This window comes from Dromaius novaehollandiae, chromosome 8, assembly GCF_036370855.1.
Source record: "Dromaius novaehollandiae isolate bDroNov1 chromosome 8, bDroNov1.hap1, whole genome shotgun sequence".
In the NCBI taxonomy this organism is placed as follows: Eukaryota; Metazoa; Chordata; class Aves; order Casuariiformes; family Dromaiidae; genus Dromaius; species Dromaius novaehollandiae.
In genome coordinates, this window is record NC_088105.1 from 11017648 (window position 1) to 11041369 (window position 23722).

A 23722-nucleotide genomic window follows, 5' to 3' on the forward strand; every position below is an offset into this window, starting at 1 on the left:
TTTTCTGGGCACTGTTTATTTGCTCTCCCTGTGGGCCACGCAGCAGACGCGCCAGCATGCTCGAGGGCTGCGCCTATGTCACGGACTGTCCTGGCTGCAGGTCTGCGATGGCAGCCAGCTTGTGCCGGCCTCAGAGCTCAGCCCCGACCACCTCCGCGGGCAGAGTGAGGTGTGCGGTGTCCGCGCCTGGGCAGGGACAGGCTTTTGGTGTCCTGCTGGGATCTGGGGCCTTTGGCGTTCACGCTGCAGATGCCCGTCTGCACTGATGAGATGGGGGAGCAGCTATGCTGTGTTTCTGTGGTTTGCTCACGAGGGAGCTGTTGCATGAAGTTTCTAATGCCAGAGCCCGCAGGGCGAGCTGGGAGCCACTTGGGGAGTAAGCTGGAACCAGGAAAAAGATACAGGCTATCACAAAGTGCAATATCTTTGTGGGCGATTGGCCATATAAGTAGGTTTTAGTTTATGGACTAGAAACAACCACATCAGTCCTGTTCCCAGCCTAATTTCAGCATCAATTCCAGCGTCATTGCACCAGGAATGTTTTTATACCCTGGTTCCCATAATGCCCAGAGACTTGCAGAGTGGCATTGCTCTGCGAGAGGCAAATTGGATTGTTTGTGATGGGGAAACATTCTTGGATATTTACTTTGTCTGTTGTGAGCGGAAAGGCTGATTTTTAACTCTAGGCCTCCAGACCGAAGGTGCTGCCCTTCCAGCCTTGGGATCCTCTCCGTAGATCCCAGGGTCCTTCCGGAGGAGACAGGCTGCCTAGCGTGCAGGGAGGGAAAGGACCGCAGAAACCCGGAGCAGGCTGAAAAGGGGAGCGTTCGTGGCAATGGGTTAACCGCGCCGTGAGAATTTCTCCTTTCTCATCCTAAAGGAGACGGTTGGCGTCTGGAGCTCGCTGCTTCGGCAGGGGAATTAGGCAGAAATGAACCACTTGGGAATTAAGTCCAAAAAAGAACATTTGGCCGCTTCTGGTGTATCAATGAGATTAGAGACTTAACTGCAGTGTGTATTCCTGAGGCATAATTGAATATACCGTGGAAGGTGATTTTCCCCCACAGATCTGCCTGCTGCATGCTTCCCCTGCCTTTGAAGTGTCCGGGCAGCTAATGCCTGTTCCTGTCGCTGAATTGCAGCCCATGAATGCCCAGCGCTGGCATGGGAAGCGCTGCGTGGCCCTGCCTCTCAGGCAGGCGCTTAGCCCTTCCTCCCCACGCGCATCTGAGAGGAGCTAACGTGGCGGCTGTTGGAGGCTGTTCAGGGGGCGGTGGATGTGTGTGCTCGCAGGCTGCGAGCGCTGCTGGTGTCCAGCTGCAGCAGGGCATGGCTGGGTCTCCCAAGGCCTGGACATTTAGCTGGAGAAAACCCAAATATTACCTTGCTCTCTCAGACTGAATCAGGTTAGAAATCAGGCTGGACGGCTAAACCAATGAGGTTTCCAGCACCTCCCAAGATCTAGCCAGACCTGAAATGCTACAAAAGCCACTACACTGCAGGACTTAGCTGGCCTCAGCAGTTTTTTTTTCCCCCCTATTTAACCCCGTAGCTATTAAATTAGGTGACCACCTGGATATCCAGATGATTTTCCCAGCATCTATTGCAACGCTGGCCAGATGCTCTCTGTCATGATGTCCCCAATGGCTGGGACCGTAAGGTACCTCCCTTTCCCGTTCCTCTCTGCAAAGTAGCAGCTATTACTTACCTATAATTGAAAGTATTAGGGACCTTTCTTTGCTTTTAATTGAATGAGGATTTGAGCCCTGGTAGTAAAATGCTGCTGATTCACTTTGCCGTTCATCCCTCTCTACCTCCCACCTTTTCCTGCGCCGTCCCTTAGATGCTTCTTGCTCAGGCTGTCTGGCTGCACCTCCCTCCCTTCCCTGGACACAAATGTGCTCCTGATGAGTCTGGCTCCCCTGGGGACTCCTAGCTCTGGCAGGTGACACTGTGCTGGTGGCTTCTCTTTTCCCTCTACGTTGGGTGGTGCAGCCACAGAAGTGCGTAGGCTGCCTGGCTGGACCTGGCTGCTTTTGTAGACTCTTGGCTGTTAAAAGCCTAGATATCCCTGGAGAGCAGCTGGAGAGCCTCCTGGCCCCCTGGCAGCATCCGGAGTGGAGAAGTTGGGACCAGAGGCAACAAAATGTGTTTCTGACTCTTTTGCAGAAAAGATGTGGAAGGAGAAAGAGTGGTAAAGTGGTGTCGGGGAGCTGGGGGTGGCCAGAGCCTGCCGGGGGGAAGGAGGTGGCTCGTGCCGATGGTGCTGGATGTGGTGCTGGGCACAGGAGCTGCCACGTCGGAAAGTGGCCTGAATGACGTGGTGTGCCCAGGCCGGCGGCAGGCATGGGTTTCCTGGATGTGCTTGGCTGCTGGTGTGGTCTCGGGGCCAGCAGGCTGTCCGGCCAAGAGCTCTCGCAGCTGTGACGCCCAGACGTGTGACAAAGAAGAGAGGGAGCCGTGCACGCGCTGTGCGCCGAGCTCAGGCGGGGCGTGCTTGCGCTTGTGCCTGCCCGTTTCGGGGGCTAGCCGGGGGCTCTGCTATCTCACCGGAGTAAAGGAGCGGAGACCGACTCCTTTCAGGTTAGCAGTACAGGCCTTGCAGGAAAGAGGCAAATGTTTCAGCAGCCTCTCAAAGAAATTGCTTACTATAGTATTCCCCTGTGTAGCTGTATCGTGATTTTCAGATCCATTTTCCCCCTATTTACCAGGTCGAGAAACGCAGCTCTTGGAATTTGCGGAGAGCGTCATGAGAAGATAATCAGCCCCGTGGTGTTTTCCACGTGTGTTATTTCATGGATGCGCTTTGCTTTCCCGTTGTTTTCACCGGTCTCGCCAGCATGAAGTGCTGCCTTGCTATGTAGAAATCGCAATATGGTAAAAAATAACAATAAACTGAAGCCCTCAAACCAAGGCATGTTGTGTCTTTTCCAGCTCCCATTCCTGGGAGCCGGAGGGACTTTAATTCCTTTTAGAAGGAGTTTGAGGTTCATGGTTCCTCTGGCTGTCTCTGCCTGCCTGCCGCAGTGCAAGCCGAAGGCTAGGAAATATTTCCTTTTTTTTCCTCCTGTTAGAGCAGATACCTCTTCCCCAGGCTGGATTTAGATTAAACCTGATTTTTGTAGAGACCACAGAGAGAAATAACGCTGGCAAAGAGGACTGCTGCCCTACTTCTGGGCTCGCTTGCGCGGGACAGCGTCCAGGCTCCAGTTTCTTAATTAAACAGCAGAGCTGCAGTCGGGGCAGCTGCCCTGGGGCTGCGAGGAGCTGCGGGCTGTGGCGCGGGCCGGCGCCGGCTCCGTGGTGATGGGCGACGCCGTCGGCTGCGGGTGCTCAGCGAGGCTCGGCGAGCCCTGGGGCAAAACGGGAAAGGCATCTGAAATCGTGAGGCGCTGACCGCGAGGACCGTGTTTATTCCTGGAGATGGTTTATTTGCCTCCTGATTCGGAAGCGTGCGGTTGCCGTGTTTGCAGGTAGCACGGAGCATCCTGCTTTTCAGGGAACTGTCAGTCTCTCATTCCCCCGCGATGCCAGGAGCTGAGCTTTGAAGAAAAACACCCGTCGCGGCCGCGTGCTGGGGGATTGGCCCGAGGGCGCTCCGCCTGCCCGGCTGCGTTTGCCGCACGATACACGATTCCTCTGAATTGTACCCCGGAGTCGGGCATTGGTTTAAGATTAGTCCAGGGCAAAAACTAATGTAGGTGTATGGACAAAGCTGCCTTTTATCGCAGCTGGAGCCTCGGGCGCTGTCGGAGCGGGGAAGGGAGCAGGGCTGGGCACCACGGGGTGCCCACGGCTCCGGCAGGAGAGGCTCGGGCGCTGCACAAGCGCACGCCGCTGGAGGGGACCGCTGCGGCCGCTGTCTGTGGAAAGCATCTTTTTTATGTGGCTCTAGCAGCCAGGTAAACTATTGATCATAGTGACACAGACCTAGTGAAGCCACGTGAGCTGAAGCAATCGGCAGACAGGCTCGTGAGAGCTGGGGTTGTTTGCACGGCGGCGATAACCAAGCTGCGGCCAGGCCAGTGCAAGGAGCTGATTTTGTGATGGATATTAGCAGTGATGTGTAAAACCATTTGCCTCTGAAGCACACAAGCATTAAAGCAGCATTGGAAAAGCATGCATGCCAATAATTAAAAATGCATGGCAAAGCATAAAGGGGGGGACGAGGCCACGGTTGCTTGCTATAAACCCTGAAGCACTCTCATGGCATGAGGCTGGGACTGGGAAGCTGGAGGGCAGTAAGGTACGGGGGTTTCAAAACACAGCCTCCCTCAGCACTGAGCATTTGGAAATGCCAGGGCCAAACGCTGGGAGCTTTCTGTGCGGAGCAGCAGCTGCGGGGGTCCCCGCCGGGCTGAGCTGCCCCGCAGCTTGCAACAGGCCAGGTGGTTGCAAACGTACCTGTTAGATGTGAAGTGCCAGCCGCGTATGGAGAGTGTCACAGCAGAAACTCTGCCGAGCACCTGCAAAAAGCAGGGAATCGAGGTGCTGCGGGGCTGGGGATTTGCAGTAAATGACTCAACAGCCACGTGCTGCCAGCGCGTGTGCAGGCAAGCTGCAGCGAGGAGGCTACCCTCCACGTGCGCCGGCTGGGCAGGCGGCTGGGGAGCCCGGCCCGCTGGCCCGGGAGCTGCCGGCTCAGGTCTCCACTGCCGGTCGCGGCTGTGGGGCCGCAAGGCACGGTGCGGCCGCGGCAAGGCGAGATGCAATTCCCCGCTAATGACGTCTGTGCCGGGGAAGCAGCTCTGCCGCAGGCGGGAGAGCTCCCTTCAAAGAGAAGGCATGCACGTGGGATCCGCGATAAGCGCGGGGTACAAAAGCACCGCAGAAGCCACTGAATGCAGCCTTTTACCAGTTTATATGTAAGATAAATCTTGGCATGTGCACAAGTCTGAGTTTCATGCTGCTGAGCAGAGGATAGGATTTTCAAGTGACTTGGGTAGTTTTAGGCATAAAGCACCAAATGTGAGATCTTTTGTTGGAGCCTGATTTTAAAATGTGGTGAAGCATCCACCCATTAAAAGTTGGATATGTTTAGGCAGCTCTGACTGATGCAGTGGAACGGGGAGGTGTGTTAAATCACCGGTCACGCCGGAGCACAGAGATCGGAGATGTGTGCAAGGCTTGGCTCTCCTGCTCCCTGCTAGTTCTCAAGTTGCAATAGTCTAGTGGCCTTGGAGGGACTCGGAGGAGAAATCTGTTTTAAAGGCAGAGCAGTTATTTTTCTATGTGTGTATGTACAAGGCTGCCGATCACTTATTGGCATAAATCCCGGGGTTTCACAGTCACTGCTAGAGATGCTCAGCACTCAGCTGCTGTCCCTGAAGCACCTCCATCGAGTGGCATCTCTCTCTGCCGTGTTTCTAAGCAGGACCTGAGCATCTCACAGGTCTGAGTGCATTTTTCCTCCTGTCCTGAAAGAGGGCAATGCTGCCCCTGGTTTAATGTGGGGCAACCAAAGGCCAGAGAAACTAAATGACTCGGCCAAGGTGAGGCCAGGCGGCAATGGCAGAGAGGAGTTTGCTTCTGCCCGAGCGTGCTCAGAGCTGGAGCAGAGCATCTGGCACAGCTTCCACTTGGCTGAAATCTCCCACAGAGCCAGTGCTTTCGGGAGCTGGAAGGTGGGATGCTCTGAATCATTGCTCCTCCTTGCTCGCTTGCTTTCTCTCGACTCCGTTGTGTCCCTTCCCACTTGCTCATAGCTGTTTCTCGGACAACACTGTCGCAGCTCCTCTGTCGTGATCTCTCCGTTGGGTGTTTGTGCCTGATGCCCCGGCGTCCCTGGTCTGACAGTGAAAGCTGCAGGGGTGCTGGCTGGCCGTGGCTGTACGGGTGCTTGCAGAGGAGCGGGGGCTCTGCAGCCGGGGCCGGCGGCTCGTGCTAACCCCTGTGCTTTCCTAGGCGCCTTTCTCCAGCCTCATCGACATTTATCTGCCTTGCTCTTCTCTCCCAGCCTGCACCCCTGTGCCCCCTGAATGCTTTGCTTTCGGGGCACGAGGGAGAGTTTTCAGCTGGTGCCAAACACGCTGGCACTGGCTTGCCAAGGGGGTCATTTGTCCTGCTGTGCCTGCGTGCCTACCCGGTGCACCAGCGGCGCTAAGGTCCCCCCAAAAGAGCAGCTGCCCAGGAGGCATGCGGTCGGACAGAGCCTGGAGATGCTCGGTACAGCAGTGCTGTGGCGGCTCAGGGTATCCGAGGCCGCTTTGCCGCTCCTCGATGTAGTGCAGAGGCTGAAGGCTGGGAAGTGGCAGTGCAAAGAGGAGGGAGCAGCAGGTTGTTGTGATTCCCAGCAAGGAGATGTGCCTGGCTAGCATGGCCTTTCCTAGCACAAAAAGAGAAGGGGTGTCTTTGGAGAGGGGCAGGTGGCTGAAGGAGATGGGAGGGACGTGTAGAAGCAGGGGACCGCTTTGCGTTTTAATCCTCTGTGCCCTGGGACGTTGCCAGGCTCTCGAGCTGGAACACTTGCCCAGGGAAAAGAAGTCCCTTCTTGTGTGTTTTAAATTAAAACAAAACAAAAAAAAATCCTGTCAGGGAGGTATGAAAATTTAATCAACACCCAGCGCTCTTAGCAGCTTGCTAGCAAGCACAGATCTTATTACCTCTGCAGCTATTTCTGTCGGATCGCAGCCGCTCCAGCAGCACCGAGGCCGTGCGGGTGAGGGCAGGCAAATCTCCCCGGCATTGCTGCACCCCAGGACGGAGCCCGTGCCGTCCTCTGGGGACTGCAGCGTGGCCGGGCGAGGGCTGGGGAGGGGTTTAAACCTGACTCGGAGGGAAGCGTGGGGCCACGGGGAGAGGCGCGCGTGCAAGGACCGGGGGCAGAGCGGGCTTTTTTCCCCCTTCTTGGCTCCTTCCCTTTTCTCAGCGCTCGGCAAAGCCAGACCCTCCCCAGCTTGCCAAATGTTCCTGCCTTTTCTTCGTGTGTGCGCTGAAATGACGCAGCAGGAAACAAACTGTGTCTGCTGGATCCATGGATCCGAAGGCACGTTGTCGCCAGCTCCCTGCCCGCGGCTGCCCCCTTCTCACGAGGACACGTCCCTCCTGGCCCGGCGGCTCTGAGCAGTGGGGGGGTAGCGGGGGCTGCCTGAGAGGCAGGGGCTCGGCGAGGGGCGTTTGCAGGGGCCTCGGCTCTGCCAGGCCTCCGCCGCTCGTCTTCGTTAAGCTTGAGGCCTGTAATTTGGTTAGCAGCTTCGGTGCTGGAAGCGATGTGCGTCAGTGAGGCTTCGCCGAGCCGTTTCTGCGTCTTCTGCCTTGCCCAGGTGCATGGGCAGCGCGTCGAGGATATCGAGGGATATTAGGACGAGCTGGAGTCCTCGGCCGAGGTCGCTCTGCTCTCGGGCCGGGTGTCTGGCCCTGTGAGTAAAAGCCTCCCCATCTCACCACCAGCAGCGAAAGCCCATCCACATGCTTGATTCGCTCTGAGGTGGTTCCTCACCCCGGCCCGAAGCCCTCGTGCTGTGCAGTGCGCGGGTGGTGGGGCCTACAAGAGAAGCAAGGAAAACGAGGGAACACGGGCACCGCCGCGGCCGAGCGCTGGGTTTAACGAAGGCCGAGCAGCCCGCAGGACGTCACGGGTATTGCTTAACGAAAGCTTCGTCCCGCTGGGAGGCCGCTGAGTGTGGTCGTCCTGGGGGGGGATGTTCTCCCCCTTCCCTCGTCTTACCTACACACAGAATTCCGCACGCTTGGGGCCTTCCTGAGTTTTGAGCATCCCTTTTTGGAGATTCCTGGCTTCTCGCTGCCCGTTTGCACCCCTGGGTTTTGCGCGCCGCCAACCCCCCTCTGCCCGACGAGCGGGCTGTGGCCGTGGTGCCTGGGGGACGCGCTGGCGGTGGATGCCTGCGGCTGGCGTTCGGGGAGTCTCCCCAAGAGCACCGGGTACCTGCTGAGCAGGCTTTCGGCGGTCCGCCGCGTCCGCGGGGCAGGTCCCCGGCGGCCTCGGATTTGAGCCCAGTCTCCCGTCGACTGATGTCCGACAGCAAAAGCGTACCCTGGCTTCGAGGCACTGCCATCCCGCGCTGCGGCCCGTGGCCTGACCGACAGGATCAGGCCCACCTTCTGCAAAGGAAATGTACCAATTTCCTCATTAACCTAATTTGGGAAAGAAAAGCATTTTCATTCAGCTCTTGTACAGTGCCGGGGTCGCTGATGGATACCAGGCACGGCTGGCGGGGAGTGAAGCATGGCCCTGCATGCAGGAGATCAAATTACAGCTATTAATGGGAAGAAAGAGATCTGTTACTGTGCTGGGGAGAGCAGCAGCGGGTGTCAAGGTCTTGAGGGGCTGGCTAGGCCAGGGAATCTGCTGTAGGCTTTTTTTTTTTTTTTTTTTTTTTTCTGGCATATTGAGATTTTGATGCTGTTCCTGCTGGTCCGTGTGCATGTTTCTAACCCGGATGCAGCCGTGCCCTGCAGGGAGAAGCAGTCGGAGGCGGTGCAGTGAGCAGTGGCTCTGCCCTGGGCTGGGGCATGGTGCGTGTTGCTGCTGAGGTAGGAGCAGCAGGAGTTGCCAAGTTGGGAGTCTGGCTGCAAATTGCGGAAACACTGATGGATTTTGCATCCATTGTCTCGTCAGGTCTGATCTCCCCCTAAGCCAGGTGGAAGGCCTCAGGCCAGCATTGGAGAGGATAAACACAGTGTGCAGGGCCAGAAGAAAGCTCCTGAGATGATAACTTTTCTCTTTGTCCCCAAACCTTCTTGTTGCAATTCACAGAAAGGAAGGGCAAACGGACCTCTCCTGCCCTGCTGCAGCAGTTGTGGAGGTCTGCACACCACGTCTCAGCCTGTTAAAGCCTGTCTGCAGCCCAAATACTGCCCGAGACGTGCAGAGCAGCGTGGCAGTGTTTGCAGCCCTGGGCAGCACAAGCCCAGCTCTGGCAGTGGGTCCCTGTGGGGTGGTGCTGCCGTGGGGTGGGAGATGCACAAGGCTGTAGCAGGAAGACAGCAATTAAAGCAGGTTTGGGGGCCACCCTGCAGCCCTCGTCCCAGGAGAAGAGGCTGTTTTCTCCTTCACCGCACCTGGCAGATGCCCACAGCTGCGGGTTAAGCATGTGTTTGGATTTTTCCCTCTTAGTGCAATGCTATCTATTCGCCGAGCAAGTCACGGACAGTTGGTTACAGTAATGATTGTATATTACACCAATCTAATTATGTGCTGTTTGGTCTGGATTCAAACAGAAATCACAGGGGCTCTATCCTAATGCAGATGAATTTTGACAGGGGGCTCAACTGAATACAGGACATTAGGGTGTGCAAAGAGGTATTTGCTAGAGCTTGGAGGGGGCAGACGGATCTGTTGTCCCTGCTCGGAGCAGTTTGGCCTTAATGCTTTTGCAGCAGGGACCATCTTCCTCTGTGCCTGGTCTTCCCAGTAGGTAACTGCACGGTTTGGGCGATTGTCTATCCATCCATCTTTCTTCCTTCTTTTTGTTCCTCTGCAATTTTTGGGCCTGTTGACCAAATTCAGCCTGAGCTGGTTGTGGTGATCTCGAGGATACAGTTCCTACAGGCAGCTGGGTAAAGGGGAGAAAACTCCCTCCTGTGCACTTACCCTTCAGGTAAAGCCTGAAGTAGGAGCTCAGCCCTATTACTAGACATTGGAGAATCACCAAGTGAGAGAATAGGTGTGTGAATGAAGGCCAGCGGCTTCCTAGATCTCGCTGCTCTCAGGACAAGCTGGGTGCACGCTGCCTTGGTTGGCAGGATCCTAATTCCTCTCGCCAAGCCACCAGGAAATGGGTGGTGCTTAAAGGAACGCTGCAAACGCAGAACATGCTTTATGTTTATTTTTAGGTAGGAGAGACTGAGTTTGTGGGTTTTTTCCCCCTTTCCTGTGGCAAAGAAATCCTAAAGTTTCCCATGCGAGTGCAGCCTGAGGGAGGATGCGTGTGGGCTGCAAGCTTGTGCTTTGCATTCCACTTACGTATATATTTAGACTTCTTTAGATTTCTAGCCCCCCGAGTGAGACCTTCTTTTGCAGTTCTCCGTGCGTTTCCCGCCCTTGGAAAACACAAGAGCTGCAGAAAGAATAGACGTGCTCCAGGTTCCTGGGAATCAGTCGCCGCGGTCACCGACTCTCCCCGGCACCAGCAATTTCTTCCTCTGAGCACACTGCTGAGAAGCGCGTGCTTGCCGCGAGCTGGAAGGAGCTCTTTCACCAGCTGGAGATTTGCGGCGGCGTGTGCCCTCCTGGCTCTGTTACCCTGTGAGGTCCCGTTCCCGCTCCTTTGCAGGTCTCCGCAGCACAGTGTGAGGAGGGAGGTGGGTTGGGTCATTTTTAGGCCATGAACCTTCCTTGAAGCGCTCAGCCCCTGGGCACAGTGTGCGTGAGGGCAGCAGGGACAAGCCGTGTCCACTGCGAGTAGGTCAGCGCTGTGCAGTGATTTGGCTCCCGCTGGGTATGGCTTGGGATCTCTGCGGTGGGATGAGCAGGAGAAATACCACTGGGTGCTTTGTCCCTCGGGGAAACTAACTCCCTCATCTTCACTGACAAGCTCAGGCTGCTTGTGTTGGGAGCTCAGCTATTTCTGCATGCAATAGGCAATGTATTTTTTGGTCCGGTGGCCATGGAAGAGCATGGGTAGTGGTGTTTTAGACTTGTGTGTTGCACAACAGGAAGGTAATTGCCTTACACTGAAGGGAAGAATAAACTAAGATCAGCCTGTCAGGCAGGTTCTGAATTTCCCAAAGGCCTTGGATTAGCAAAGGGACCTGGTCTCTAGCACATGGAGCCAAGCACTGCAAGGAGTCCAGGAACATGAACAAGGGATTTTTTCATTAAAGGAGTTACAGCATTCATTTAGTTTGGGAATTAAATTAGCTGTGGTCTCTGTCTACACTGACCTCTCTGCATGGCAACGTACTGCTGTCTTAAGCAGGGGGAAGGAGCCTGTTGGAAGGCACTGTGGACCAAGGCACTGAATAACTGCCTAAGGAGGGATATTAAGAACAAATGGTGCCAACAAGGGGTGGGAAAAGGGGCTGCTCAGTAACGAGAACTACATCTTAGTGCTGAAGAAGTAGGGAGGTGATGTAGCAGCTGCCAGAAGTCAAGCTGGCACGGACCTTGCAAAGGGTGCTCAAGGAGTAGCTGGCAGTTCCTCACCCCTTCAAATAAGAGCAGGGCAAGGTGAAGTGAAGGGTGGGGAGATTTGAGCATGGAGCCAGCACTGGATGGATGCCTAACCTTGGCTTTTGGCATGCACAAAGATGGAGGCAGGGGAAGGCTGGGTAGTGGGCAGGAGGGAGTGGACATGACCACAGCCGAGCTGGCGGTAAAGTGCCAAGACCATTGTGCCCATCCACCTGGCGATCACCTTAGCTCCACCTCAGCTTTTGGAGAGAGCTGGCACATGAAATGGCAGGTCTGGTAACAAGTATTTTTAACAACTCCAACAAGTTGGGGGAGGCACCATCTGACTGGAGAATAACGAATGTAATGCCTATATTTAAAAGCAGGGGGAGTAGGAAAAAAGTAAGCCAGGCAGGAATAAGACTGTAAGCCTGACCTCAATCGCATGCCATTTCAGAACAGATTTTGAAGGCAAAAGAGGAAAATGAATCATTGGTTTGCCAAAGGTAGGTCATGCCAGGCTAACCTGGCATCGGAGAACTGGTTTCTAAGCACAGGAAAAGCGCAGAGCTCCTCTCTGTAGTAAAGCATTTGGTATGGGAAGCTGTTAATGAACAAGAGAAGATGGGAAGTGGAAGAGGAGTTGTGAGGCTGGCAAGGAAGTGAGCAGCATGGAGATGGCACTGGGTGGTGCTGAGCGGAGGCAGTGGCTGCTGGCGGCCGGGGGAGCTCCTCAGGGTTGGTTGCAGACGTTGCTTCTCTAAGCTTACAACGTTGGCTAGTTTTCCTGAGCTGGGGTATGGAGGTTATCACCCTGGGTGGAAGAATCACGGTCTGGAGGAAGAGGCATGGCATGTAGTTAAAAATGCAAAGCCATGGACTTGGGGAAGAATAACAAATCTAGGATCCCAAGCCCTCCTGATTGGAAAGTACCAGTGTGGAGAAGGATGGGAGTAAGCTAGTGACCGCAAGGTGAGTGTACGCCCTCAGTACCATGCAACGAGCTGCAGGTGCAGGAGCAGAGATGTGCAGGTGGCACGAGGAAGTCCTAGTGGTGCTGTACCAGGGTAGTGGGGCCCCATCTGGATCACTCACTTTGGTGTTCAGTGTCCAAGGAAGGTGAACTGAGCCTGGGCTGGAGTGGGAAAGGGGCTGGTTGGTAAATTAGGGGGGGAGAACCTGTCACAGAAGAAAAAAAACCAGGGGAAGCTGGCTTGCTTTGGCTAGCAAAGTAAAGGCTGGGAATGGCCATGATCGCTATCTATAAATATATGGTTGGGGAACAGGAAGAAGAGCTATTTAAGCCGAAGACTGATACTGGCAAAAGAAACAAATGGGTATAAACTGGCCACAAATAAATTTAGGATGAAAATTAGGGCAACCATTAGAGTGTCTGCTTGAGAATAAGCCTTCCATTGGGAACAGTGGATTTTTAAGGCAGGGCTTGCAAAGAGTCTGGGGGAGATTGCATGATGTGAGATGGCAGTGGTCTGGACTCAGCAGCTCTGCAAGACCCTGGCAGACCTCATCCTCACCCAAAGGCAAATCCGTTGGACTTCAGCTAAGGAGCATAGCGTGTGTCAGAGTGTCATGATTAATAGGACTTACAGTCAGGCTTGATGGTTCCTTTGATTTCCTGGGCAGACGTGCTTTAGCTTTGAGTGTGGAAAGATGGGAATACATACATATACATGTGCATATATAAATACATATAAATATACATATACGCACATGCGCACATGCTGTTCTGCATGCTGATGTCCTGTTGCACTGGATCTTTTGTGTTCACTCTCTGCGAAGGGCTAGAGCAGCCGCTGAAAGTGCAGGGCCTGCAAAACGCCGAGCTCCTCAGCCCATGGGTTTCCCAGAGCCCCCAAATAGCCCCTCGTTTCCCCGGTGGGGACCCTCCGCAGCCTGCTTAGCCAAGTGCGTGGCCCCCCACGGTGGCCTGAGTGCCACAGGGGCACTGCAAAGGGGCTGGAGCAGGTCTCCGACCCTTTGGGGAATAAAAGAGCAAAGCTGGGTGGTTGTCATGGCTGAGTAGCTCCTGGCTATCTGGCTGCAGCCAGGCCACCTCGTTGGGCAACTTCAGTGCATGGCTTTGTAGGGAGCCCTAGGACATGCTCTGGGAACCTTCATCCTGTGGTTGGGGGATGCCAGCAAAGCTAGTGTCAGCTGGGGGACCCACGGGGCTGCTTGGAGCAGGGATGATGGCCAGGGCTGTTCCCCAGTTTAATGTATAGCCTGGCACAGCAGTGTCCAGATCTGGTTGCAGGATCAGCCTGCCCCCGCTGAGCCCCTGCCTCAGTTTCCCCAACTGCGGGCTCCAGGTGGTGCAAGCTTTGGCTGTGCTTGTAAAGTGCGGTGGTGTGTGCAGCTGGGAAGAGCTGCTGCTGGTGTCATTAGCTGATAACCCTAGGGAAATTGCTTGTAATCTGCTGCTAAGTGGTCACCTCTCTTTTAGCTGGTGGGCAGAGAGAAAGAAATTGCAGGGTGTTAATTTCTTCAGAAGCTCTCTTTACATCTCCTTGGAGTGATTTGACTGCTCCCGTACACATGCTCTCTCCCTTTTTCCAGCAGCGCCTGGATTTTGTTCCCAGAGTCTCGCGAACGGCGTGTTCACAGCGAGAACGCTCGCGATGTGATTTGATGGCTTTTTCCAGTGATGGCAATTCTCCCAGCCTGTCTGGGGGCAGCATGGGCTGTCTGCCTCAGCAGACCACCACCTCCTTCTCTCTTTTCTTTCTCTGGCTTTGTTATTTCTCCTCCCTTCCACCCAGGGATTAGCTCCATGCTCTTTATTCAAATGTATTTCATGCACAAGTGCAGCCGGCTATCGCTGTAGAACGCTTCCCAGCTCCTGCTTCCCAATGCTTTCCTCTGTCTCGCTGCTGCTCCTGTCCCTCCTACATCTCTTCCCCTTTTGCCACCCGTTCTCCCGCTGAGATACCTCACAGCTGGAGGGGAGAAGGCCAAAGAAGCGTGGGAGGTGGTCCAAGCACTGGGGAAAGTTGTCTTACTCACCTGTTGGGAAGGAACTCATCTATTTTGCGTCCCCGGTGCCCAAGACCTTGGGGGAAGCCTGTGGCTTTTGGATGGGGCTGGTTTTGCTGGCGAATGGTCCCAGAGTGGGTGACAGGTACCTGGCTGTGTCTTGGTGGGGTCTGGAGCCTGGCTTGCACTGGGTCCAAGGGGGGCAGAGGCTTTCGCGTGGCCAGAGGGCTGCTCTGCGCTCGGGGAGAGGCTTGCTGCTCATGCGGTGGTGCAGAGGGCTGTAGGAGGGGGCTCCTGCCCCCTTTGCTCATCTCTAGGATGTGGGGCTGATGACTGCGACTGTTTTGCTCAAGGCCCTGTCTCAGATCAGAGCCCCTTTGCATGGCACTAACCCGGGTGGGGGGAGAGCTCCCCATGGACAAATGTGCGGGGAAAGTGCAAGCGTGGCGTGACTTACCCGGAGCAGCTCGGAGCAAGAGCCGCTACGCTATGCTCTGCTCCCTTTGGACCACCTGCTGCTGGAAATGCTCAGCACTGGCTGGGGAGTCAGAAATGCCTTGAAGACCATTGCCACCAAAACTGGTGCGATTGGAGAAGGGTGCCCCGGCCCCAGCCAGGGGTCCTGCAGTGCCCAGTGCCTCCGGAGGGCGGTGATGAGCGTCGGCCCTGCTGTTGGCATTCCCGTGCATCGTCCTGTCTCTCCAGACTTGCTTCGGGCTGCCACTCGGGGTGGTGGGAAGCTGATGCTGAGCCAGAGGACGACGGCACAGCAGCCTCCGCTGCTGGAGCTCCCATCTCCAGGGAGGCCGGGCGAGACGCGGGTTCGAACCCCGGCTCTGCCACCTCCGCCTGGCCCTCTCCCTCCGAGGACTAATGCGCTAATTGCCGCGTGCGCCTGTTTGCTGGCGGAGGGGGCGGTGCCGCCCCCGGCCAGGCAGGTTCTTGCAGAGCAAACGTTGGCACCGCGGCATGGGCGAGAAGGCTGGGAGCTGCGAGCGCGTTCCCGGCACGGCTGTGCCACCATGCCGTCTGTCCCAGTCCCCCCCCCCCCGCCACCGCGCTTGGCAGCAGGAGCCTGCCAGTGAGCTGGGGTGAGCGGGACTGGCCCGCGGCGCCCGCTGCAGCGTGCACAGGTGAAGGGAAGGCTCCAGCCTGCGGTGCCTGGAGGAGAGGACCGGCATGCAGCGCCTGGCATCTCTGCCCTGGCCTCCCGTCTCAAGCGGCAGTGGGTCCCGCGGGCTGCCGTGGCCACGGACAGTCGGGGCATGGAGAGAGGCACCAGCCGGGATTTCCGCTGACAGCTCGGGCATCCGCAGGAGCCCTCAACCCTCCTCAGAGGTGCGCTGCTCCTCTTGCAACGCCTCGAGTTGGCTCCTGCGCTGGCCGATGGGGAGACGTGGTGCCAGTGACTCAGACAAAAATGAGGGCTTAATTAGCACAAGCAGGGGGGAGAAAAAGAAAGAAAGAGTCTTTCATCGCAACAAGATTGATGCCACCTCCCCCAGACAGTCACGTTCTGCCGCATCGCCGCCCGGCCCAGCGCTGTGCGCATGCCGCCTGCCGCGGGAGGACGGACGCGGCCCGCGAAGCGGCTGGGAGGTACGGAGGGGCACTGCTTTATTAAAAGCCTCCATGAGTAATTGTCTGGAGATACTGAGCAGGGCTTGCCAGGAGCCTTTTTAGCCGTCAGGCGTTGCCCTGCGGTTGGAGCTCTCCCCGCGCTGACTCCCAGCCCCTCACCGCCTTGGCCAGGGCCGGGTGCCATCCCTGGGGTGGGAGGGGTGTCAATGAGCCGTTAGCAAAATACCCACCCGGAGGTGCGGGTGGGTGGCCCGGGACAGCCCCTGTCCCCTGTGCGGGGAAGGGTGAGCGCTGGCAACCTCTCATTCAGACGCCAGCTTCCCTGGCTGTAAGACAGCGTATAAACCTCTCCCTCTTAACCTGTTCCCTGCTCGGCGGATGCAAGTGCTACGGGCCCACTTTTTCCCATCTTGGCGGGACGCATGGCGGAGCTCTGCATCGAGCTTCTTGGGACATGCTGGGAGGGAACCCAGGTGCCTCTGTCCGTGGCCGTGGGGACAAGGCACCCCATGTCCTCACCCGGCCACCCATGTGGATGCTCAAGAGGTGCTGGCTGGGCTGAGGCACGGGGCCCTCTGCCCGGGGAGCGGGGCACGGAGGGTGCTGCTGGGTGCCGCTCCGCTGGGGATGGGCAGAAACCCTGCGAGCGCCGTGCTCTGCACTGTCTGTGCAAAGCAGAGCCTACTCCTTCTCCCGTCCTGGGGAGGTGAGGGGAGCTGAGCCTCCCATCCCCTGGATAAAAGCAGTAATAAATAGCTGGTGTGAAGGGGGAAAGACCATCCTTTCTGCACCTGTGAATCTCATCCTGGCTTGAGATGCATCAACCCTGGTTCCCCGTGGCTGTGTCAGTGTTGAATGTAATGCACACTCTTAATGCACGCTCTTTCTTTTCCCTTCCAGACCAATGATGCCTTAGGAGCCACCTGGAACTGGCTGTACTTCATCCCCCTCATCATCATTGGATCCTTCTTTGTCCTCAACCTTGTTCTGGGGGTGCTGTCAGGGTAAGCCAGAGACTTTCCTTTTCTCGCTGTCCCCATCGTGTGCCTCTGTGCCCTGTGGCTTGGCCCGCAGGACGGCAGTGCAGCCGTTCTCCTCGGGGCGCCGCGGGGCTTTGGGGAGCAGCGAGGTCCCGTCTCCTTCCTCCACGGCTGCCTCCCCATAGCAGGAGCCTCCTTTGCTGGGGAGCGCTCACCCTGCTCTGGTCAGTCCAGCTCCTCGGGGAGCCTGGGAAGCGGCAGGAGCTGGCGGGTGATAAAATCTGGAAACGCGAAGGGGTGCTAGGGCTGCAGCTGGTGTGTCTCCCCTTCCTGCCCGCCGTCCAGGTGGCTGTTGTCTCTGCACCTCCGAGCGAGGCTAGCCTAAGAAGGGGCACTTATTTTATCCCCCTTGTTGAAGATGCTTTTTGGTTACCCACCTTGCTGGAAAGCTCATGTTTTTGGTCACCTGCAGGACATGGTCAGTGTAAACCTCCTGGCTGTTTGCGACCTGGTGGAGGGGGGAGAGATGGGGAGAGCGTTACGGAAATGCGTTTGAGTCGGGATGCGTATAAAAAGGGGTGCACTTGGTGGCTGAGGGCAGATGCAGGGGAGGGATGTGAGGCACGCGGGGGAGCGAGGCAGGGCACCTCTGTGGCTATGCCTGGCGTCGGGGGGGGATGTGCTACCTTGAGCGGGGAGGTTTCGGCGTGCCTGGGATGCACACAGAGACATGGGGAATGTGGGGACGACACAACTGTCCCTGTTCTGCTCTTCCCAGAGCAAAGATGAGATTTTAATCCAAGCTATTACACTGAGTTTGGAGAGGGAAAAAGGCTTCTCGTCTCCATGACGATGAACTGCGGTTGCATCAGCACATCCTGAACCGCTGGCAGGGGCTTAGCGCGAGGGGAGAGCACGGAGGGGACAAGCCCTCCTCCGTGCAGGCGGCCCCCTCTGCTCCCTCGCGGAGGTGAGCGGTGAGGCCGTGGGCTGTAGCCAGGAGCTGGCTTGCTAAGCCAGGTGATTTTTTTTCCTAATTGCCCCTTAGGGAAACCAATACGAAAGTGCTGGTGTAACACCGTTTTGGCCAGCTGGGGAAATGTTTGTGAATATTTCAGGATGCGGGGATTGATGTGGAGCCTGGCCTCTGTCACCATCCTAAATGACCTGGGGAGTCCTGGTGTGGTGGTGGTGGTTTCGGGAGCGTTTCTGGGGTGGCAGGCAGGATCTTGTGGTGACTGAATTTCCCCAGGTCTTGTTCTGGCCCTGACTAAACCCAGGGGCTCTGGGGAACAGGCTGCAGTAAGGGTTTCAGGCTGCCTTGCAGGGAGGAAGGTGTTACGGATTATGAAGACATCTGAGCAATGTTGGGCGGCTTTTGCGTTTCTTATGCTGCGTCCAACTAGGGGATTTGAGCAAAGTCCAGCTGGACGTCAGCATCACACTGGACCTTTCCTGCAAACATCCAAAGAAGGAATGTTAGGAAGCTTGGGGCTAGGCAGCTGGAAGAGCCCTTTACTGTGGTGTTGAAGGCTGCCAAGATGATGTGTCCTGTGAAGACACTGTGAGGTGTTTGTGCCTGTGTGATGCTGAGAATAACCTGGGGATGTGAAACACAGCAAGACAAGACCGTGCTGACCTGCAAACCAGCCAGGTATTGGCCAAGCTGAGCAAGGCACCGGCAGGAGGACCATGGGCTGCCCGGCCTTGCCCTGATCGGCAGACACCTCAGACTCAGTGCTTGCCCATCCTGGGTCTGTATGAGGCAGCTCTTCCCCGCTCTCGCTCAGTTGGATGCAGTTGTCTAGGGCTCTTCCCAGGCTCCGGCTGGCATTTCGACTGTTTGTTTATTGCTAATAGGGTTTGTATTGGGGAAGGATGCAAGTGGGTGGGTGGCCTAATTGGCAATGGAGATGCTCTAGTGGCGTGCCAGATACCTAGGGAAAAGCACGACTGCTCAGCTCCCCAGAGGGCTGAGCGAGGTGAGTGGAGGAGGTGAGCTGTGCTCTGCGACCCCGGGTGCAAGTCCTCTGTGCGCCACGCTGCCCTGGGGCAGCTGGATGAGCAGCACTAGAGCGGCTGACCACATGTTCCCTCCTACCTGGCCACGGTTGCAAAGCTTCAGCTGGTGCACCAAGATCACTTGTACCTGTGTCCGTCGATGTGCCACCCTCAGAGACCTGGGTTGCAGCGGGGAAGCTGGGCGTCCTCTTGGCAGCATGGCTGGCGGAGCCGTGGTGCGTGCCAGTGGAGGGGAGTGAGGCGAGGAGGCAGAAGGTGCTTCTGCACACAAACAACATGGGTCCTTGAATGAAAATGCATGAAGATTAGGTGTCAGTAAGAATGGCTTTTTTCCTTGCTTTGCTTGTTTAGCTTTTATTGTTTTTAACACTTCTTGTATTCCTTTTGTGCTAGAGGAAAGTACTTGGCTCTCCTCCAGGAGCCAAAGCATGACTTTTCCATTCCCGTGTCTCTTAGTTAGATGAGCAACCCAGGGAACTGACTGGATCATCTGTGCTCCCTTTTCACTCCTCTCAGCTTAAATGAGCTTGGAGGTGAAGGTCACTTTGGTGGTGGGCTCCATGGAAACGCCTTCATGTAAAGGAAATGTTTCGGCATTACTTTGGGGGAAGGTTCCTCTGACAACGCGGTGAGTCTTAGTCTGAACAACAGCGAGGCAGAGGACTGTCCCTGCCTGGAAGGGAGCAGACTCAGGCCCTCAGGAGAGGAGCTGCATCAGCTCTCCTCCCCAGCAGTGGCAGAAGCAGAGATCCCAAAAGCGGTGGGGATTTGGCTGCTGTCCCCATGGTTGGTGGAGTCTGACGTGGTATTACTAAAATAGCAACACAGTGCTCTTAAGGTGCTTGTAACCACCCCAGAACAGCTACTGGCCTGGTCTCTGTGTATGAAACCATAATTTGGTATGAGCAACCTTGTCAACTGCTCTCTAGACACCCCTTCCATGCACAGAAAAGTCATACCTGGCCCGCCTGAGATGTGGTGACTTAACGCAGAGCACTGTAGTGAGCACCGAGTCCTGGTAGCCTTCTTGCTCGGGTGTTAGTCCCTCCTGCTCTTTTATGGGAAGAGAGGAGGACGTCTGAAGATGATGTAGAACGTGGTGGTACCTATAGGGACAAAAGTGTCTTTTTCACTGCTGGCCAAGGAGACCACGTCCTGTGCCCTCCAGCATGGCATTGCTTACTGAGACTTCAGCTGACAGGATTACAGAGATGTTACTGTACATTGGCCTAACCCAAAGGTCATCTGTATGACACGGACACAGCTCATCTGCAATGAAGAATGGAAACCTGGACACACTGCTTGCAAACTGCGCCATCTGCACTGACTAAGAATGAGATCCATTTGGGATCTCCATCCTTCTTCTGTAAGTTCACACATACAAGTTGCTGCAGAGCTGCTTCTCTGCCCTTACTTTATCCTGGCAGCTGTTTTCATTAGGGAAACAATCAAACATCTGAGGTAAGTCCAGCATGCAAAGAGGCTGTGACAAGGACATTTGCATGTTTAATTTGCCACCATCAGAAGTTTGCCGGAGCCCAGATTTAGCAGTCTTCTGATTGCGATGCGCATCTCTCTCAACAGTCAGTTCCCCAACTGTTAAACTGTGGCATGACCTCCGTGATGTAAACAGCCTGAATCCATCTGCTCCTAAGCACAAAGTATGTGGGAGAGAAAGAGAAATGAATTCCATCGTACCAACTCTCCTTGGTTTTCTCTCTAAATATTAACACACACACATACATTGGAATTATATTGTAACGCTATTAAGTGGAGATGGAGTTGCTCCAGGCAGGGGCCTGGAGAGCCAGTTCTTCTGGGGATTTGGCATTTATTACTGTGCCTATTAACTCTTCCCCTCTATGGGTGCAATTATGGATCAATTAGTTCTAATTGAAAGCAGGAAGAAAAAAATTGGCCCTGTTCCACTTTGAGAGCATTTTGCAGGTATAAAGCCCAAGGAGATGTGACTGCTCAGCTTTTAAAGCTACAAAAGCTACTGAAGTAATCTTGGCAGAAGAGAGCTGGACAAAGCAAGCGAGGATGTAGCATCAGCTAAAACGGCCTGTTTTCTGGCATGTAGCACTCTGTGGATTTGGGAGTTGGGAAGGATTGTAGCACTCTCATTGGGTGTTGCTTACTACTGTTGTGCGTTCTAAGGTTAGGGTAGTCCAGCACCCTCCTGCGGTGGGGGCAGGATATACCTACAGCTGTGCACCTCTTCCCAGAGAGAACTGCTGTTGTGCAGAGAGATAATCTTATGCCACAGCCATCTCTTTGCTGCTGGAGGGATGAGAGTGTGGATGGGACCTCCTTCTACCCTGCTGCTGTTGATCCTTTGCAGGCGGTGCCTGAGGTAGGTCAGGCTATGGACTCTGAATCAGAGGAATGCCAAAGTTGCATGTCCCCCATGCTGGAGATTTGCAAAGCTCTACTCTCCCTTCTTTGTGCAGCAGGGTTTTTTTCTCTTGCTCAGCTTTTTCTCATGTGAAACAATTTGGATCTGTTTGCTCATGCTACACCTCCGAAGCAGCAGTGCTCCCTGGCAGCATAGATCTGGCTGAGCGTTGTGCTGCCCGTTCTCCCTTGGCTTGTGGCCTGCATGGTGAAGAAGCAGCAGAAATGCTCTCTCCAGCACCTCGGCTGGGTGAGGACCATAACTCATGACTGGCCTCATCGAAGCCAGACACTGCAGAGATCCTGTTTGCTTTGTACCTCCTGGTAAGAAGACGGTTTATGTCTAGCTTGTCCTAAAACAGATTAAAGAGCAGAGAGAAAAAATAAGCTGTATTTAAAGGTATAACATTCAGGACTGATGCAGAATTTCTGAGACTAGACAGGTTGTGTTTTGACTCTCTTCCATCTTCCCTTCTCCAGCCTCTGCAAAGAAAATGAGGTTTGCAGTAGAGCCCTCCTCGGCGTATTGCAGTGTCTGTCTTCCTGTTCAGAGTTGCCCTGGTAGATTCCTTTCCCCTATACAGTCTTGTACTTCCCGCCCCTTTTAAGGATGAAAAGCTGCTATAATCACCAATATTCCCAGTCCAGATCAGTAGCTGTGTGTGTCCAGAGTGGAAGGTGATGCTGCCCGTAGGGCTGACCAACCTAAAAGGCCAGGTCTTTGGATCCAATGTAGTGCTGAAGAGAAGTCTTGAAGCTGATGGCAGAACAAGAAGTTGAGCATGATGGCAAGAAAAGTGAAATCCATCTGCCTTGTACCAAACAAGAGAGTAATTTAAAGCCTCCTAATTGCTTCCACTCATCCTGGTGATGTTAAGTCTTTTCTCCCTTTACGTCTTTTCTGCCCCCCACCCCCAGCTCAAGCACTAAGCCTTTGAAAGAAACGACTAATGTTGTAATTAAAGGATCAATTTGGCAAGATTTCTTTGTCTTAAGATCTTCTTTCTTTCAGGTTGGGTTAGTGCAGCGTTCCCAGTCTCCAGAGAGTATTCTTCAGCTCCTTCAGGAGCCTTCTGTACCATCTCTGAAATCTTTTCACTTCACTTAATTTGAATTTTTTTCCTATCCAATTTTGAGGCATAACAAACGATGAATAAGATTAAGTTTTAGCAATTAATAATAAAGACGTTAAAGGAACAAGTGTACATTTTCAATGGAGGCAGGGGTTTCTTCTGGCTCTCTACGCAAAACCTGGGCCCTGTGTTTGAGCTGCATCAGGTAGTTTGCAACCGAACGGTGGGAAGAGGATTAATGCCTTGGAAGTAGGCAGTTTGTGGAGGGGAAAGTGAGGAGACATGCTGCCACAATACAGGAAGGCTTGTGCGGAAATTATGAGCGATAGCATGATGCTGACCAACATAACCCAAGAAATATTGTATTGGGTGTAGTAAACCTTGGAAGCACTGCATTTTCTTTAATGGATATAGTATCTATGAGTGGCTCTGAGGCTTTTGATGACTGTGTCTGCTCTGTGCTTGGTGAAGATGATAGTTGGAGTAGTTTAACCCACTTTTGAAGGGGAGTGCGAGGGAAGGGAGGCGAGAGGGGAGCTGCAGGAGAAGGGGGAGAAATGACACTGTCTCCATGCCTCCCGCTAGGTCCCCTGGCAGTGTCATGGGATGTGCGGTAGTTTTGGTGACCTGTGAAGCTGACCCCTTCTTTTGAGTTGCGTGTAGCAAGAAATGGGCACGCTTGTTCTGTGCTGGGGAAGCTCTTGTGTCATCGACATGGTATTTGAACACCTTCCATGACTGAAGCAAAGGAGCCTTTGAGCTATTGAGCCTTATGCAGTAGCCAGGTGGGCATTCATATTCAATAGGGCCTCTTTGCCTTTCACTACTCTGCCACGCTCTGCTGAGGGCCTCCAAGCCCTTTGCAGACAATCTGCTTGATGGGAGATGCGTGTTTGGTGTGCCGTATCCCCCAGCGATATGGGAAATAGTGATTCCTCTTACAGCCAGCTTGGACAGGATAAAAACCCGACAACAGAGAGATGATTTGATGGCTTTCCCCTTTGATTTTTCTGTACAAATTACTTGCCAGCAGGTCTCAACTGCTTCAGTTTTGCTGTTATTCATGTCTCCTTGCAAATCTGTTCTGTGGACCTCCTATAGTCTGTAGACTGTGGGTGAAAGGCATGTTTTCGATTCTCTTCACAAAAGCATTCGGCAGATAGTTCTTGCCTACAGATTGCTTTTGGAGTTGTTTGCTCCTGATCTTCATAATTTCTGTCATTCTGGTTAGCTCTATCAGTCATGTGGCCATAACTCTTTGACTTGATTGATGGCTTTGGAAATGTCCAATTCTTAAGTGGCCAACTCCATGCTTACAAGGGGGTGTTTGGCTCTTCTGTTGGGTGAATTAAACAGGATCCCCAAAATGGATGACATAATGTTACCAGTTCTTTGTAAATCGTGGGCAGCTGTTTGTTTGTTTTGCAGTGACAGTGACATATCTAGCAGTTGCATTCTGGATTTCACACTTGACGATTAGTTCTGAATTCATTGTATTTGTCTGTTGAAGGATTCAATCAGGGTGCTTGAAAGTTGCTGGGAAGTTAACGTATTGAAATGTTGGAAATCATCAGTTTTTCATTCTGTAACTCACCTGCAGT

General features: G+C 54.5%; 1 protein-coding gene across 1 annotated transcript in view; it reads left to right on the forward strand.

Moving 5' to 3' along the window:
- The window catches only part of CACNA1E (calcium voltage-gated channel subunit alpha1 E), a 174825-nt gene that overhangs the window by 83585 nt on the left and 67518 nt on the right, over positions 1–23722 (forward strand). The window contains exon 9 of the mRNA XM_064515647.1: positions 16550–16653. Coding sequence (XP_064371717.1) covers positions 16550–16653 — 104 coding nt within the window. The remainder of the gene's footprint in view (positions 1–16549; positions 16654–23722) is intronic.